The sequence below is a fragment of the Diorhabda sublineata genome, chromosome 1 (genome assembly GCF_026230105.1).
Source record: "Diorhabda sublineata isolate icDioSubl1.1 chromosome 1, icDioSubl1.1, whole genome shotgun sequence".
Classification (NCBI taxonomy): Eukaryota; Metazoa; Arthropoda; class Insecta; order Coleoptera; family Chrysomelidae; genus Diorhabda; species Diorhabda sublineata.
This window is the reverse complement of record NC_079474.1, coordinates 11,941,272-11,955,965: the sequence shown is the minus strand read 5'-3', so window position 1 is coordinate 11,955,965 and position 14,694 is coordinate 11,941,272. Positions and strand designations below refer to the sequence as shown.

General features: G+C 30.6%; 2 protein-coding genes across 13 annotated transcripts in view; one reads left to right on the top strand and one right to left on the bottom strand.

Moving 5' to 3' along the window:
- Positions 1–845: 845 nt before the first annotated feature.
- LOC130449183 (eukaryotic translation initiation factor 4E-1A-like) lies at positions 846–6,941 on the top strand. Of its 2 annotated transcripts, none has more exons than XM_056786864.1 (5): positions 846–951; positions 1,728–1,903; positions 5,472–5,649; positions 5,703–5,790; positions 5,845–6,941. In XM_056786864.1, the coding sequence occupies exons 1-5, from the start codon at positions 919–921 to the stop codon at positions 6,006–6,008; spliced, it is 639 nt and encodes a 212-aa protein (XP_056642842.1). In that variant the 5' UTR covers positions 846–918; the 3' UTR covers positions 6,009–6,941. The 2 variants fall into 2 exon arrangements, with proteins under 2 accessions (XP_056642842.1, XP_056642846.1); XM_056786868.1 differs by lacking the exon at positions 846–951 and adding an exon at positions 1,400–1,542.
- Positions 6,942–7,058: 117 nt separating this feature from the next.
- LOC130449122 (V-type proton ATPase 116 kDa subunit a 1) overlaps positions 7,059–14,694 on the bottom strand; it is a 30,426-nt gene continuing 22,790 nt past the window's right edge. For 6 of the 11 annotated variants that reach the window (XM_056786831.1, XM_056786811.1, XM_056786838.1 and 3 more), the window contains 8 exons: positions 14,429–14,641; positions 12,495–12,785; positions 12,087–12,433; positions 11,898–12,025; positions 10,258–10,493; positions 9,977–10,202; positions 9,746–9,917; positions 7,059–9,502 (listed from right to left, as the gene is read on the bottom strand). In XM_056786831.1, the coding sequence (XP_056642809.1) occupies positions 9,397–9,502; positions 9,746–9,917; positions 9,977–10,202; positions 10,258–10,493; positions 11,898–12,025; positions 12,087–12,433; positions 12,495–12,785; positions 14,429–14,641 (1,719 nt within the window). In that variant the 3' untranslated portion in view covers positions 7,059–9,396. The remainder of the gene's footprint in view (positions 9,503–9,745; positions 9,918–9,976; positions 10,203–10,257; positions 10,494–11,897; positions 12,026–12,086; positions 12,434–12,494; positions 12,786–14,428; positions 14,642–14,694) is intronic. The other 5 variants (XM_056786827.1, XM_056786845.1, XM_056786829.1 and 2 more) reach the window with 1 other exon arrangement.

Here is a 14,694-nt window from a genome sequence, read left to right as displayed (position 1 = left end):
TTGATGTTTACGATCATCGAACTCGAAAGGTAAGTTCGACTTCTATATAGTGATAGTTCAATGGTGGTTTGAGTGATGAAAAAAAAGTGTGATTTTATACTGCTGTTAATTGAACTAATTGATTTATTTGATCAATGAGATCGTAGAAATCCAAAGGTAAGTTCGATTTTAATATAAAATAATAAATTTCTGTAATAACGATTTAAAAATAATTTTAAAAAAAACATGCGACTAATCATGGAATAAACTATTCTGATTCAATTACTGTAGCTCAAAAGAAAAGTTGAAATTTAAAATTAAAGTTCGATAAAACTACCATAGAACTAAAAAAATAGTTTTTCACAATAGATCATAGAAAAAACGGTTTGAATAGATTACTAACATCATAGAACTAAAAAGTGTTTAGATTACAGAACCAGAAACGTAGTTTTATACCAAAGAATAAATGGTCTAATTTGATTACTAGGATCATAGAATTAAAAAGGTGTTCAAATGTTGGAACAAAAAATATTTCGTAGATTTTATATAGAATAGAATGAAAAAAATGAGACTAATATGTTTGATTTGGTGTACACCGAAGATTTTAGGACAAAACGTAGTTTCACTCAATAGATCATAGAATAAATAAATAAAATAGAACTAAAAAGGTAGTTTCTAATTATAGATAAAAAAAGATATTTCGAGAAGATTATAGATAGAATTTAATAAAAAATGCAACTGAATGTGAAATTCTCCAACGCTATAGATTATAGAGCTAAAAAATATGATTAAATACTTAGAGATATTAAAACTTTCATTGTTCTGTGTACCGTTCAACTTTCATTGGTTGGCGACATTGATTCCTTTCTCTTCCTAACCTAAACTTACGAAAAATTACGTTGTATCATAAGTGTCCGCTAGTAATCGATAATTTCTGGGATGGAAATGTCTAACAGTTCATCCAAAAATGAGGTAAGACATATTTTATTTAACACTTTAATAATTTCCTCAATTTAATTGAAAATTACATGTTATATCTGAGTTTAAATATTAAAATGAAATTAAATTGAGTGACAGTTAAATTTCTTCTGGTATATTTAGACGACAAACGTGCTAATTTTAAATTAGTTTCTCAAAGTAACCATTTTTTCACCTTTTTGTTAATAATTAACACAAAATCAACGATTTTTTTTTCATTAAACTTAATTTACAAAAAAATTCCTCGTGACATTTCCTAATCATTCAAGTATTTGCACCGTAATTTTAAAACTATCATTGAATCGGTATTTTCAAATTTAATGTCAGTAATATGGATCTAATCAATAAAATATAATTCGATAGCTTGGATCATAAAACTAAAAATGTCAATAAGAGATTTGTGGTTTACGAAGTTTCCTGTTCCGTGCACTATTTGATATTTATATTTTACCAGTTGGCACAACTTGAGTCCTTCTTCTTCCTAACCTAAGGGCTAGTAGAAAAGTCATTTTGCAACTGCTGAATTATCCAGTTTTTATCAGCGACTTATTAAAAAAAATGTCTTTAAATTCTCTTGCTAATGAGGTAAGATATATTTCTATTACGCTATAATCGTTTATTCTATTTAGTTAATGGAAACTTTGATTATTTTGTATATTGGTGCAAAACTGCCATATTGTCAAAATTTCTCGAAAGGAATATTGAAACGACATAGTTAGCTGTGGTTTTATTACACACTTAACTTGATTTAACAAATGACTTTGTTTCAGAGTGATAAAAACGAACATAAAAACGATACTGATTTAGAAATACCTATGGACTTTTCTATTAAACATCCTTTACAAAACGCTTGGACTTTATGGTATTATGAAAGTGACAGGACCCAATCATGGGAAAAAAATCAAAAAGAAATCGCGTCCTTCCAAACTGTTGAAGATTTTTGGAGGTAAGTCATAAATTTGTTATAAAAAGCGAATTGTGAGCGGAAGTGATTGTGTCAACAGTTATTTACAGTTGATTTTATTATATTTATACAAAATCAGTTATTTGAAATCTAATTATTTACAGTATTTTAACAATAAAACGATGATTCAATTACATTAATACTTTTTTATGTACAATATTTAATTCTGAGCATATGTACATTTAATTTTGACCTAATATTTTCGAAATAGTCAAATTATTTAAAAATGTCAAATGACATTTAATTTTATAGTATGATCGATTCAAATTTGGGAAAATGTTAAATGGTACTTTTGAAAAAAAATATTGCAAATCTTCTTTTCATTGTTTTTGTGTTCTTCATTATTATTTGGTTCTTCTATGCAAAAACTTTAAAAAAACATTCTGTCGCTTATTTGAATTTGTACCTGGATATTATGGTCCTCTATTACTCAAAATTTTCCTCAAGTGCAAATAAGGATAAATGTTGAATGTGTGGTTAATATATTCACTTTTTTCTTTGGTACATTTGAACTACTGCTACAATGTATTAAATTCTCTGGTTATGTCTATGTTTGAAATTATTTTAAGTAAAAACTTTAATATGTGATTAATGGATTCGATCTTATATTTGGTACATTTGAACTACATTCAACTCATTAGATTTGACAATGGTTTTTATTGAATTATTGCAAGGTGTATAGTTTTCTATTGTTTATGAAGCCATATTTTTATTATTTCCTTTTTCAGTCAGTGCAATAATGCATGCAAATAGTTGTGAAAACATTTTGAAGATGATTGAACAAGTTTGTACCTACCAGAATTATATGGTCTATATATTTTCCTTAGTGTGGTTAATGAATTCGTTTTTTTTTTATATATTTGAACTACTATAACATTCTTAAGATGCTTATTTATATTTGTACAAGGATAATATGGAATTTTATTGGTCTACATATTCTTAAAATTTTCCTTCAGTGCAAATAAAAAAAACAAATTGAATGTGTGGTAATTAGATTCGTTTTCTGTTTGGTGCCTTTGAACTGTTGCTACAAATTTAAGTCTATTGGAATATGTGGTGTAAAGGATTAGTTTCTTCTTTGCTTCATTTGAACTTCTGGTTTGATTTGTAATCTTGATAGTACACATTACTAAAAATTGACAAAAATCAATTTTGAGTAGAACTTTGAATATGTGATACGTTCTTTTATTTGGTACATTTGAACTACTGCTAAATATATTCAAATCATTAGATTTGACCATGGTCTCTATCTAATAATTGCAAGGTGTATTGTTTTCTACTGGGAGTCATATTTTTATTATTCCCTTCGGCAGTCTAATAATATACAGTAATAGTCACTGTTAATTTTTTTCACTTTTTCTAAATATGCTTTTAGTGCATTGTAGTTTTAAAAAACTTATTGAAAATCTTCTTTTCATTATCGTACAATGCATCTATCTGATAATTTTTTGTTAATATATTTAAAATACTTGATATAACTTCAATTTTCATTTGATTAATCCATGTAAATACTTTTACAAAACATTCTAAAGATGCTAAATTGAATTTCTACCAGGATTATATGGTCCTTTATTGATTGATATATTTTCCTCAGTGCAAATAAGGAAAAATCTGGAATGTGTGGTTAATGAATTTGATTTTTTTTTTTGGTACATTTGAACTATTGCTCTGATTTATTTAATTATCTGCAAATACAGTTTAAAAACATTCTGAACGTGTATAATTGAATTTGTACCAGGATTATATGATAACTTTAATTTGATATCTAATTTAGGTTCATAGTCAAGGGATGTTGAGCACACAGGTCTTATAGGTCCATCATGCCTTCGTATTTGATGTAAATTTTGTGGTTTGAGGCTTTCCATGAAAGTGAACGACAAATAGATTTGGGTGTGCTTCAAAACACATTTCTACTTATAAAATTTTTTTATAATATAAAATTCTTCTGGTTGAGCTGTCACAAAATCACAAAAAAATGTATTTAGACTAAGATCCCAGTATTTCTCTTAGTATCTAGCCTTGGAATATTACACCAGAGAAATTCTCTTTCTGATTCTGTTTTCTCATGAAGCTTTTCCATTTGAGTGATTTTTTTTAAATCTAGAAAGATTTTGGGTGTTCCTTATTCCCAAATGACCAAAGCCCAAACCAGAAAGATTTTTTGGTACTAATTTAGGACATCGAGTTTCCTATGGGTATTCCTAGATCAGTTTTGAACTGATTACATGTTCAATACTGTTAAGATGTGCATTGAGTTATGGGCAGATGTAACCAGTACTAAATTTTGAAGTGTCCAATTTTACATCACTACCTTTTGTCATTTTTTGTTAGGAGGTTATTATACCTTCAATATACCTTTACGGACCCAGTGTCATTGAGTAGCAACTCTTTCTAAAGGGTGTGATTTATTTCTGGTTAGTGTTGCATATCATTTTCCATCAAAATATGCATTTTTTTATTTACACCCCCATTTTTTGCACTTCAGCTTTTTCATTTCCAGTTTAATGTATTATGACAGATCATTGCTTAACAACTGTCACTACAAATCTCACTAAAATGACAGAAGCTGGAATGAATTCAAAATTGTTCCTTTTATGAAAATCAGCGAATTTTGGACTTGAGGACATGAGGAAAATATGTGGAATAATTAATCATTCTACTAAATTAAAACAAGGTACAGGTATTTTCTATCTAAAAAAGGTATAATGCTCTTTTGGGAAGATAAAATGAACAAATTACGAGGTATACAACAAATTGATAACGAATTAGATAAATATTTTTATATACCTACTCTAACCACCTTTTTCTAGGACGTACAAACCTTTTATGACTTCTACTTTTCCTCTATTTGCTGCAGTGTTGAAAGCACCCTATTCGTTAATTTTTAAAGTTTTTCTGTGTCTTTTTCTATTCATTTAACTCTAAATTGCCCCTAATTCATTAAATATATCCACCCTTTATTAGTTTATATATTTTTCTCAATGAATTTGTTTTCTCTTTGGTTCATTTGAACTACTGCTACGATTTTATGTATTTCTCAATATTAACAAAAAGTTATTTTGTGAAATATATATATATATATATATATATATATATATATATATATATATATTCCTTTTTTTGCTTTGGGCATTTGAACTACTTGGTGCAATGTATAATCTTTATCATACTATTATACACATCTTATTAAAAATTCCAAAAAGTTATTTCAAAGAAAACTTTGATTATGTAGCAGAGGATTCGTATTTTTCTCAGTACATTTGAACTACAATTTATTTATTTCTCTAGATTTGGCGATATGCAAAAACTTTTACTATATGGCGAAGGATTCATTTTTTTTCTTTGGTACATTTGAACTACTTCTATGAATTATTTCTCTAGATTTGACTATGTACCATAACTTCTAAAAGGCGGAGGATTCTTTTTTTACTGCATTTGAAATACTACGACTTATGCAATCCATTACTTTAGAAAACTTCACCATTACAAGAAATTTTGGATTTTTATGAGGAAATATGTGGAATGTTTATTGACGTTTAATTATTTTTAGCCTTTATAATCACATTAAGCCTTCGAGTGAATTGAAACAAGGTACAGACTATTCTCTGTTTAAAAAAGGTATAATGCCCATGTGGGAAGACAAAGCGAACAAACGAGGAGGCAGATGGTTGCTCAGTTTAGAAAGGAAACAAAGAGTTAATGAACTAGATCGATATTGGTTAGATATAGTGAGTAACATATTATACCCATTAATGGGAAAAAAATTTTATGATTCTTTTAGATTTTGTGCTTGATTGGTGAAGCTTTCGAACATTCTGACGAGATTTGCGGAGCTGTAGTGAATATTAGACAAAAGGGTGATAAAATAGGTATGATTGTCGGGGTTAATTTTCACATTTTGAGTGTAAATTATTGTATTTTAGGGGTTTGGACTGCTGATGCTGGTAACGGTACTGCAGTTTTGGAAATCGGAAGGAAACTAAAGGAAAGGCTTCACATACCACCTAGAGTTATGTTGGGTTATCAGCTACATAAAGATACAATTGAAAAAACTGGATCAGTTTCAAAATATTCTTATACTGTGTAAATTATATATTCGACGTTTTTATATGGAAATTTAACAATGAATTCGGGTTGATGTGATATTATTCGTTATAAATAATTTGATGTGGTAGTTGCTGGAAATTATAAAGCTGATGGTGTAAAACACGTTGATTTTTGATAGTTTTGACGTGTTTAAACTTTTAAGCTTCGACTTGTTGATATCGAATTATTTTATAGCTAATGTCGCATCTGAATAAGTTTTCATTCAAATCTGCGTGTTTAACTAGTAATGTTACAGTCATAGTTCATTTTTTAAATTGTAGCTCATTAATTTCATTTTTTTTTCATTATTTTCATTTATTATTATTCATATTACAAGAATTTCTAATTATTTTGTGTTTTTTTTTTCATGGAAGACTTGTTTTGTTTATAGATCAGTTTATTATTTTCTATTTTAGTGTAATTAACAAATTTATTCTTATTTTCAGTTATAAATAAATTAATAAAATATATTTTTGATGTTATTTTCCTTGCTAGAGTTTAAAAAGTGTAGGAATGTGGCAGAAACTAGTGAAAAAATTACAGGCATATAATGAAAATCGTTTTTTCTTCAATAAAATAAAAATTTTGTACATTTGTGGTGAAAAATCAAACTGAAATTCAATGGTGGACATTGAATCTAGTTAAAAAAAACTACAAATGTCTCTAGTACTCTAAATTAGAATTTCCAGTACCATTGTTGGTATTTATATTAGAAACACTGTTTTACTGCCCCTAAATAAACATTCATAATACTACAATTTGGTCTTTCAAGCCGTGTATAAATCAACGATATAAATCAAGGCTCGAAGGACCAAATATATGTAATTATGTGTTGATGTATTTGTTTCCAGAAATTCCAACTTGAATTTGACAATAATCCAAAATACAGACATTGTTTAACATTTAATTTCTTTGATTTTTGGCAGAAAAAATTTATTAACATATATACATAGAAATAATACCATATTTTGATCAACACGATTCGACAAGGGTTTCAATATCGATTTTAAGACAAAAATTATCACGTAAAGGATAATTAGGGGAAATAAAATTTGTTTTTCTTGAATTGAAGCCTTTATTGTATTTAATATACACAAAATTACTAGATAAAAAGGAGAAACACTATAATATTAAATAATCAAAAAATTGTTTATTGAATAATTTGTAAATTAATTGACGTAATACTAAAAAAATATAAAAAATAACCCGAGGAACAATGTTTTGTTATTTATATTAAATAATTTGTTTAAATATTAAAAAAATGCAATAGAGCAAGTTTTGAGTATACAATTCAATTAATTTCAATACTACTACATGCAAATTTCGAAAAATCATGTACTTGTCTCAATACCAGCAATAAAATACACATTTTGGCATAAAGTTTACTAATCACAAGTACAATATATAGAAACAACTACATTTGATCTACTAGTAGTTCAAATGTACTACTTACTATCAATCTAATTCTGAAAGAGAACGAAACTTTTGTACAACTGTAGTATTTGGTAAATCAAATTTATTACACGGTGAATGAAAATAAAATTGAATTCGAACGTAATTATTGTCAAACAATAAATTTGTACGAAAGTTGTTTTGTACTTGCACGGTCATCGGTACCATCTTGGAATTCTTACAACGGCGTTGCCAGAATTGAAACAGTTCCTTCAATATAAAAGATTTTAATTTGAGATATTTTGGGGTGAAATTTTATATAAAACATAATTTTTTTGTTGGTCTGGATTTTAGGTCTCTTTTAATGAAAATTGGATTTTAAAACAGGTAATATATATTTTAGTAAAGACTAAATAGATCGATTTTTATCTGTTTTAAAAATTAGTTTTCTTTCAAAAACAATCCAAAATTAAGACTATTTATTTATAAAAATATCCAAGAAATAATTTTATCTAAAAATTTTATTTTTTATAAAGCATTTGATAAAAAAACAAAATACGAACGCCATTGTCCTTAGAAATTTCATTTTTCATTCAATTGAAGAAAATTCGTTAAAAAAAATTTGGCAACACAGCGTTACTCTCAAACCACAACCAACTATGAACATCGCTGGAGATGCCACATGATCAAAGCAACAATTCCGCCATATTGTAAAGACGCGCGAGGTTATAGTTGTTAGTGTTTTATTGTTTTATATCGTGATTTTAGTGTTTATTTGGAATATAAAAAGTGTTTTATTTTGTATGTTCTAATTATATGTTAATGTGTATTCGACCTTCTTTGTGTTATAAACAAGATTTAATCAGGAATATAACATTTTAAAGGTGAGTGTAAACAATGCATGGTCGTACTTAGTTTATTAAATCTGGGATACTTTTACTACTTATTAATTTAAAATTTTTGAAAACTGTACTGATTTAACTCCATATTTTTACAATTTTGAGACAAATCTAAGCTAATTTGTTATTATGGGCGATTGGAAACTTTAGAAAGTTCAACAGAAAATTTATCACTAGTATGGATTTGAATGTTACTAATTTTTGTATCAATAATAAATCAATGAATATCTGGCAAATTTTCAAGAGATTTTGTTATAAAAGTAATAGGGCGGAAATTATTTATTTAAATACACTCAAGAATTTTTGATGGGAAATTTACGATTATCTAACTAAATTTTGATAAATACCTCGATTTAATTGATGATTAAGTAGAAATATTGTCAAAATTACCCCCAAAATGTACATAATATTTTTTCTTCACTAATTTTTAATTCAAAACATTTTTTTGAATCACCCTTGTATTACTGCGATTTTTACTTAATAAAGCGACAAACTATTCAACGCCAGTGATTTTCTGAATAAATAACCTTCATGACGTGATGATTCTTATGTTTTTACATCTACAAGGATTCATGTAGCAAAAAACACTTTTTACTTTGTGGATAACTTTCGTAATGGTGCGATTTATGCGCCAATTTTACCAAATAAAGCCCCACACTATTCACCACTCGTTATTTTCTACAAAGATAACCTTGCTGATACTATTATTGGTTTGTTTTTACATCTACAAAGATTCAGATAGCAAACAACTCAATTTTACTTATTACCCTCGTAGTGGTCCGAATTTACATATACAGGAATTCACAAAAAAACGACTAACTGAATAACCAATTACTTATTAAAAAAAGAACAATCCTTAATTTTAAATTTTGTGAAACCCTCGTATCTTCGGTATACACAGTTGTACAAAAATTATTTTTTAAATGCGATTAAATATCATAAGCGGGAATATACGAAAATGACATTTTTTTCTACTATTTCTTTAATTATTTTAAAGCCAATATAATTATAGTTGAATTACGAATAAGTTTCGGAAAATATTTAAGTACCCACCACAATAATGGAACCTAGCAAGAGAGACTTTGTTTTTTATTTTATTTAAATTTCTTCTTTTGTTTGCGAAGCTGGATCTAATAAGAGTTCGAATGAAAACGGTTGGAAACCATAACCGGTTCCTTTGTAGAATTTGCTCTGAAATTCCACCCTGTAAATAAAGATTATATACAAATAGCAATTGATAAGAGTTGACATTAACATTATCAATCAACAATGGGAAAAGAAATTTAAAAAAAATTATACAATCAGCACGTTTCATTGATTGCATATTTTATAATAATTTTTAATAAAAAACAAATAACAATTACTTTATGTGGTCCTTCGAGCCGGATTTAAAACTGTAGGCTCGAAGGACCAAATAAAGTGTACGTTTATTTTCTTTGTAACTCACCAATGCAAACGTAGAGTATGCAAAAAAGCCGACAGTCCTTCCATCAGGACTAAAATAGAGACCGTGAGCACCGCCCAAAAAGCGAAGATCATAAACAAAGCTACCCCTCCAAACCAATCGTCAACCTTTAAACCTTTACTCAATACCATGCTCCATAACACCTCTGAAAGCTCTGAAATAAAAACAAAATTAAAATACATTCGCTACATAACCTCAAAATTGTCTACTCACGCGAATGGGCTAGTGACAATGCCCAAAGCCGAAGATACGAAGCGGTATGAGAAACGGATCCCAGCACGTATTCGATGGTATGTATACCTTGATGGATGAAAATTTCCCCAATGGGTTCCTCGTCGTGTTCCCCGTGTCCCCCGACCAACGTAGACGAGGTATTATTCTGCATGGGTTGTTCGGCGTCTCCGTTTTCCGTTGCAGAGTGGATCTGTTGATGCGTTACCTACAAGAGTTAGATTAAGACGTATCGTGGGGTTTTGGGGATCCGGTTCACTCACCGAATACTGTTGGGCACGTTTACGGGCTCTCATTATCACTATGGGTTTAGATAGTAACATCCAAGGTATGCAAATGATGGCGCAAGCGAACAAAAATTTTTGTAAACCCAGTTGACCGGCAAACATGTTGTAAGTTCCACAGTTAGGGTCGAAGGGGCTCTCTTTTTGGAGTACCATGTTGATGAATGTTATGAGAACGTTGGGGGCGCATCTAGTACCGTAGACGAAATCCTTCTCTATAAAACGGTCACATTGGAACGATTGTTATACAGAGCGAGGCGCGAGGCTGAATTAAGAAACAGATTCGTTATTTTGCAAACAATTTATTATAGAAAAAAATATCTCGTTCGAATAGTATCATAATTAACGCTTGTTGGGGGAAAATGAGAAGTGGTTTACAATTATTTGCTAGTCAAAAGTTTTGGAACACTTTCTAGCATCTAGTAGCCACGTCAAAATGTTTAGAATGTAATTTTACACATCCAATAACCAGGTAAGACATTTTGGTGCATGTGGTAACCACATTAGCTTTATTAGAATGTTTTCTATCAGCCAGTATCCAAATCAGTATCTTGAGAACGGTTTCTAGCATCCAGGAACCAAGTCACAATTCTTGAGACTTAGTTTCTCTTATCCGGTAGCCAAGTCATAAATTTCAGAGCAGTTTCTAATATCCAGTAGCCAGGTCAGACAATTTAGAAAAGTTTCCATCATCCAGTAACCAAATTAGATTCATTAAAACGGTTTCTAACATCCAGTAACCAAGTCAAAAGTTTTGGAACAGTTTCTAGTATCCAATAGCCCCATCAAAAATTTTGCAATATAATTTTACACAAGTTTCGGAGCAGTTGACAGCCAAATTAGCATTATTAGAACGGTTTCTAGTATCCAGTAACCAAGTCACAAGTCTTGGGACTCAGTAACCAAATTAGATTTATTAGAACGATTTCTAATAATCAGTAGCCAAGTCAGAAGTTTTGGGACATGTTTTAGTATCCAATAGCCATGTCAAAATATTTACAATATAGTTTCACATATCCAGTAGGCAAATCAGTATATTTAGAACTGTTTAAAGAATCCCGTAGCCAAGTCATAAGTTTTAGAGTAGTTACTGCCAAGTCAAAATCCTCAGGACACTGTTTCTAGTATCCAGTAGCCAAATCATAAATGTTAGAGTAGTTTTTAACATTCAGTAGTCAAGTCAGTATCTTTAGAACAGCTTTAAGTATCCAGTAGCCAAGTCATAGCAAACGCTATTTAAGGTATTGAGTAGCCAAGTCAGAATTTTTAGGGCACAGTATTCCATGTCTAATAGCCGGGTCAGTACTTTCAGCGCTGTTTGAAGCATTCAATAGCCAAGTCAGAATTCTTAGGAGTCAGTTTCTCTTATCCAGTGGCCAAGTCATAACTATTAGGAGTAGTTTTGAACTAAAAATAGCCAAGTTAGAATTTTTAAAATACAGTTTAACAAAACCACTAGTCAGGTCAAAAGTATCAGAGCAATGTAGCATTCAGTAGCCAAGTCAAAAATTTTAAAAACATAGTCTCGCGTATAGTCGAATAGCCAAATTGGAATGTTTGCAAAATAATGAATCAGTTCGATAATATAATGTATACGAGGGGAAGAATATAAATATTACCTTCGACGTTAGCGAAATACATGAACCATTTGATGAACATCAAAATTACCATGTAGAAAAACAGGAAAACGAGAAAAATAATTTGCGGTATGAATTCGGCCAAAATACTCAGTTTATCCTTGAAATATCTAAATAACAAGAAAAATTTTTATTCGTATACGAGGTGGTAACGGTAATTACAATACTCACAGGTGATTCAATAGACTCATAACGACACCGAACAACATGTGCAGTATACCTAATATAATGGAAATCTTCATTTTAAAGGAATTTTGAAAAATTATCTTATTTTTCGCCAATTGCCAAACGGGATCCATCCCTATGGGGTAAGGGGTACCGATGTAATTCTCGCTAGTCTTCGGATCCAGAATGTATTCTTTGTGGTCGAAATAATGGGTCCTATTGCGAATAACCCAACTGGAACCGAATATATTGAGGGATTTGGCGAAAACGTCGTTGTAAATCAGACCCGTATAAACCGAGAAACAACCCATGAGGAGGATTATATACCGACCCCCGAAGAATATGTTCCAAATCTGCAAAACGTTCAATTTTAATTTAAGAAAAAAAAAAATATCGTCGACGAAATATTCTCACTTCGTTATCGGATTTTTTAGCCGCCAGAGGTTTCTCCTTGAGTACCATCCAAGCTCCGAAGATGGTCATCAAAAGACCGTGACCCAAATCGCCGAACATTACGGCAAATAGAAACGGGAAAGTTATGATGGTGTACGGAGCCGGGTTCATTTCTCTGTAGGAGGCGATACCGTAGGCGTCTATTAGGGTTTGGAAACCGCTAGTGAATTTGTTGGTGTGGTTGTATGTCGGCGGGTCTTCGATAGTGTCCATGCGATTCAAAATCGGGGGGACCGAGCTACCACTACGTTCCTTGAAAAATATAAACGTTTATAGATGATATACTCCACGAGATGCTTAGGAATAAGGTATTTTTGACAGAAAGAAAAGATAGTGGTACTTGCAACCAATAGACACGTCAACATTTGTTTTAAACATCCCGTAGTCACGTCTGAAGTTTAAGAGTAGTTTTTAGAGTCCAGTAGCCACGAAAGAATTTTTAGAGTAGTTTTTAACTTCCAGTAGTTAGGTCCGAAGTTTTAAAAGAGCTTCTAGCTTTCAGTAGCCAAGTTAGAAGTTTTTAAATAGTTTCTAGATTCCAGTAGCCACAAAAGAAGTTTTACAGTAGTTTCTAGATTCCAATAGCCACGAAAGAAGTTCTAGAGTAGTTTCTAGATTCCAGTAGCCAGATCTCAAGTTTTAGAGTGGTTTGTAGCTTTCAGTAGCCGAGTTAGAAGTTTTTAAATAGTTTCTAGATTCCAGTAGCCACAAAAGAAGTTTTACAGTAGTTTCTAGATTCCAGTAGCCACAAAAGAAATTTTACAGTAGTTTCTAGATTCCAGTAGCCAAGTTAGAAGTTTTAGAGCAGTTTCTAGAGGCCAATAGTCACGTTATAAATTTTGGAGTAGTTTCCAGCTTCCAGTAGCCAATTTAGAAGTTTTAGAATATAGTTTGACAAATCAAATAGCCAGGTCAGGAGTTTCAGAGTAGTTTATAGCTTTCACTAGTTAAGTGAGAGGTTTTAGAGTAGTTTATAACAACCAATAGCCATGTCAAATTTTTTAGAATTTTGTTTTGCACATCCAGTAGCCAGGTCTGGAGTTTTAGAGGAGTTTATAGCTTTCAGTATTCAATTTAGAAGTTTTACAATATAGTTTGACAAATCTAATAGCAAAGTCAGGAATTTCATGGTAGTTTATAGCTTTCAGTAGTTAAGTGAGAGGTTTTAGAGTACTTTATAATAACTAATAGCCACGTCAAATTTTTTAAAATTTTGTTTTGCACATCCAGTAGCCGGGTCTGGAGTTTTAGAAGAGTTTCTAGCTTTCAGTAGCGAATTTAGAGGTTTTAGTGCAGTTTCTAGAGTCCATTAGCCACGTAAGAAGTTTTAGAATTTAGTTTCGACATATCAAATAGCCAGGTCATAAGTTTTCGAATGTAATTTTACACCTGCAGTAGCCGAGTCAGAAGTATTAGAGCAAATTTTAACATCCAGTACCCTAGTGATATCTTTTAGTACATAGCTTCGAATATTCAGTTGCAAAGTTTAATTCTTTAATAATTTTCCATAGCTAGTAGCCAAGTCAGCATTTAAAAAATACAATTTCATACTTCCAGTAGCCGAGTCGAAAAATTTTGAACGATAACTTAGGCAAAATTGAGCCTTAAGCAGAAATTTAGGACTTTTCTGTTGTAATCCAGTAACCAAGTCAGATATTTACATTTCCAGCAGACAAATCGAAGTTTTCAGCAAAATTTTTATCATTCGTTAACCAATTTAGAATTTTTATAACATAGTTTTACACTTTTAGTAGCAGAGTCAGAATATTTAAGAGTTTCACAATTTTTAACATTGGTAGCCAAGTCATAAATTTTAAAACACAGTTTCTAACATTGGTTGCCAAGAGTCTCGATCATCAGTAGCAAAGTCAGGTCGGAATATTGATGATTCTTACCGTTCCTCGCCTCAAGGCTAGTTGTATATTTTCCAAATCGAGCACCGGCACCCAACATTCTGCAATTAGACATTTTTGCGTGACGTCTAAATTAAATAAATTCAACGTATGGTAAATCGCTTTGATTTTTCTAACTTTAACGAACCAATTTTTAATATTTTTGGCAGCCGCTACCAGCACCCTGTGACGGTGATCTTGAGTTTGACCTAAAACCTGCAATAGCAAAAAAATTAATACCCAAATCGATGAGGTATCGACAATTATTT

Coding starts and splice junctions, on each gene's coding strand:
- LOC130449183 (XM_056786864.1), top strand. CDS start 919: ATGGAAATGTCTAACAGTTCATCCAAAAATGAG. Junction 952..1,727: donor ACAGTTCATCCAAAAATGAG/GTAAGACATATT, acceptor ACTTTGTTTCAG/AGTGATAAAAACGAACATAA. Junction 5,791..5,844: donor ACAAAAGGGTGATAAAATAG/GTATGATTGTCG, acceptor ATTGTATTTTAG/GGGTTTGGACTGCTGATGCT.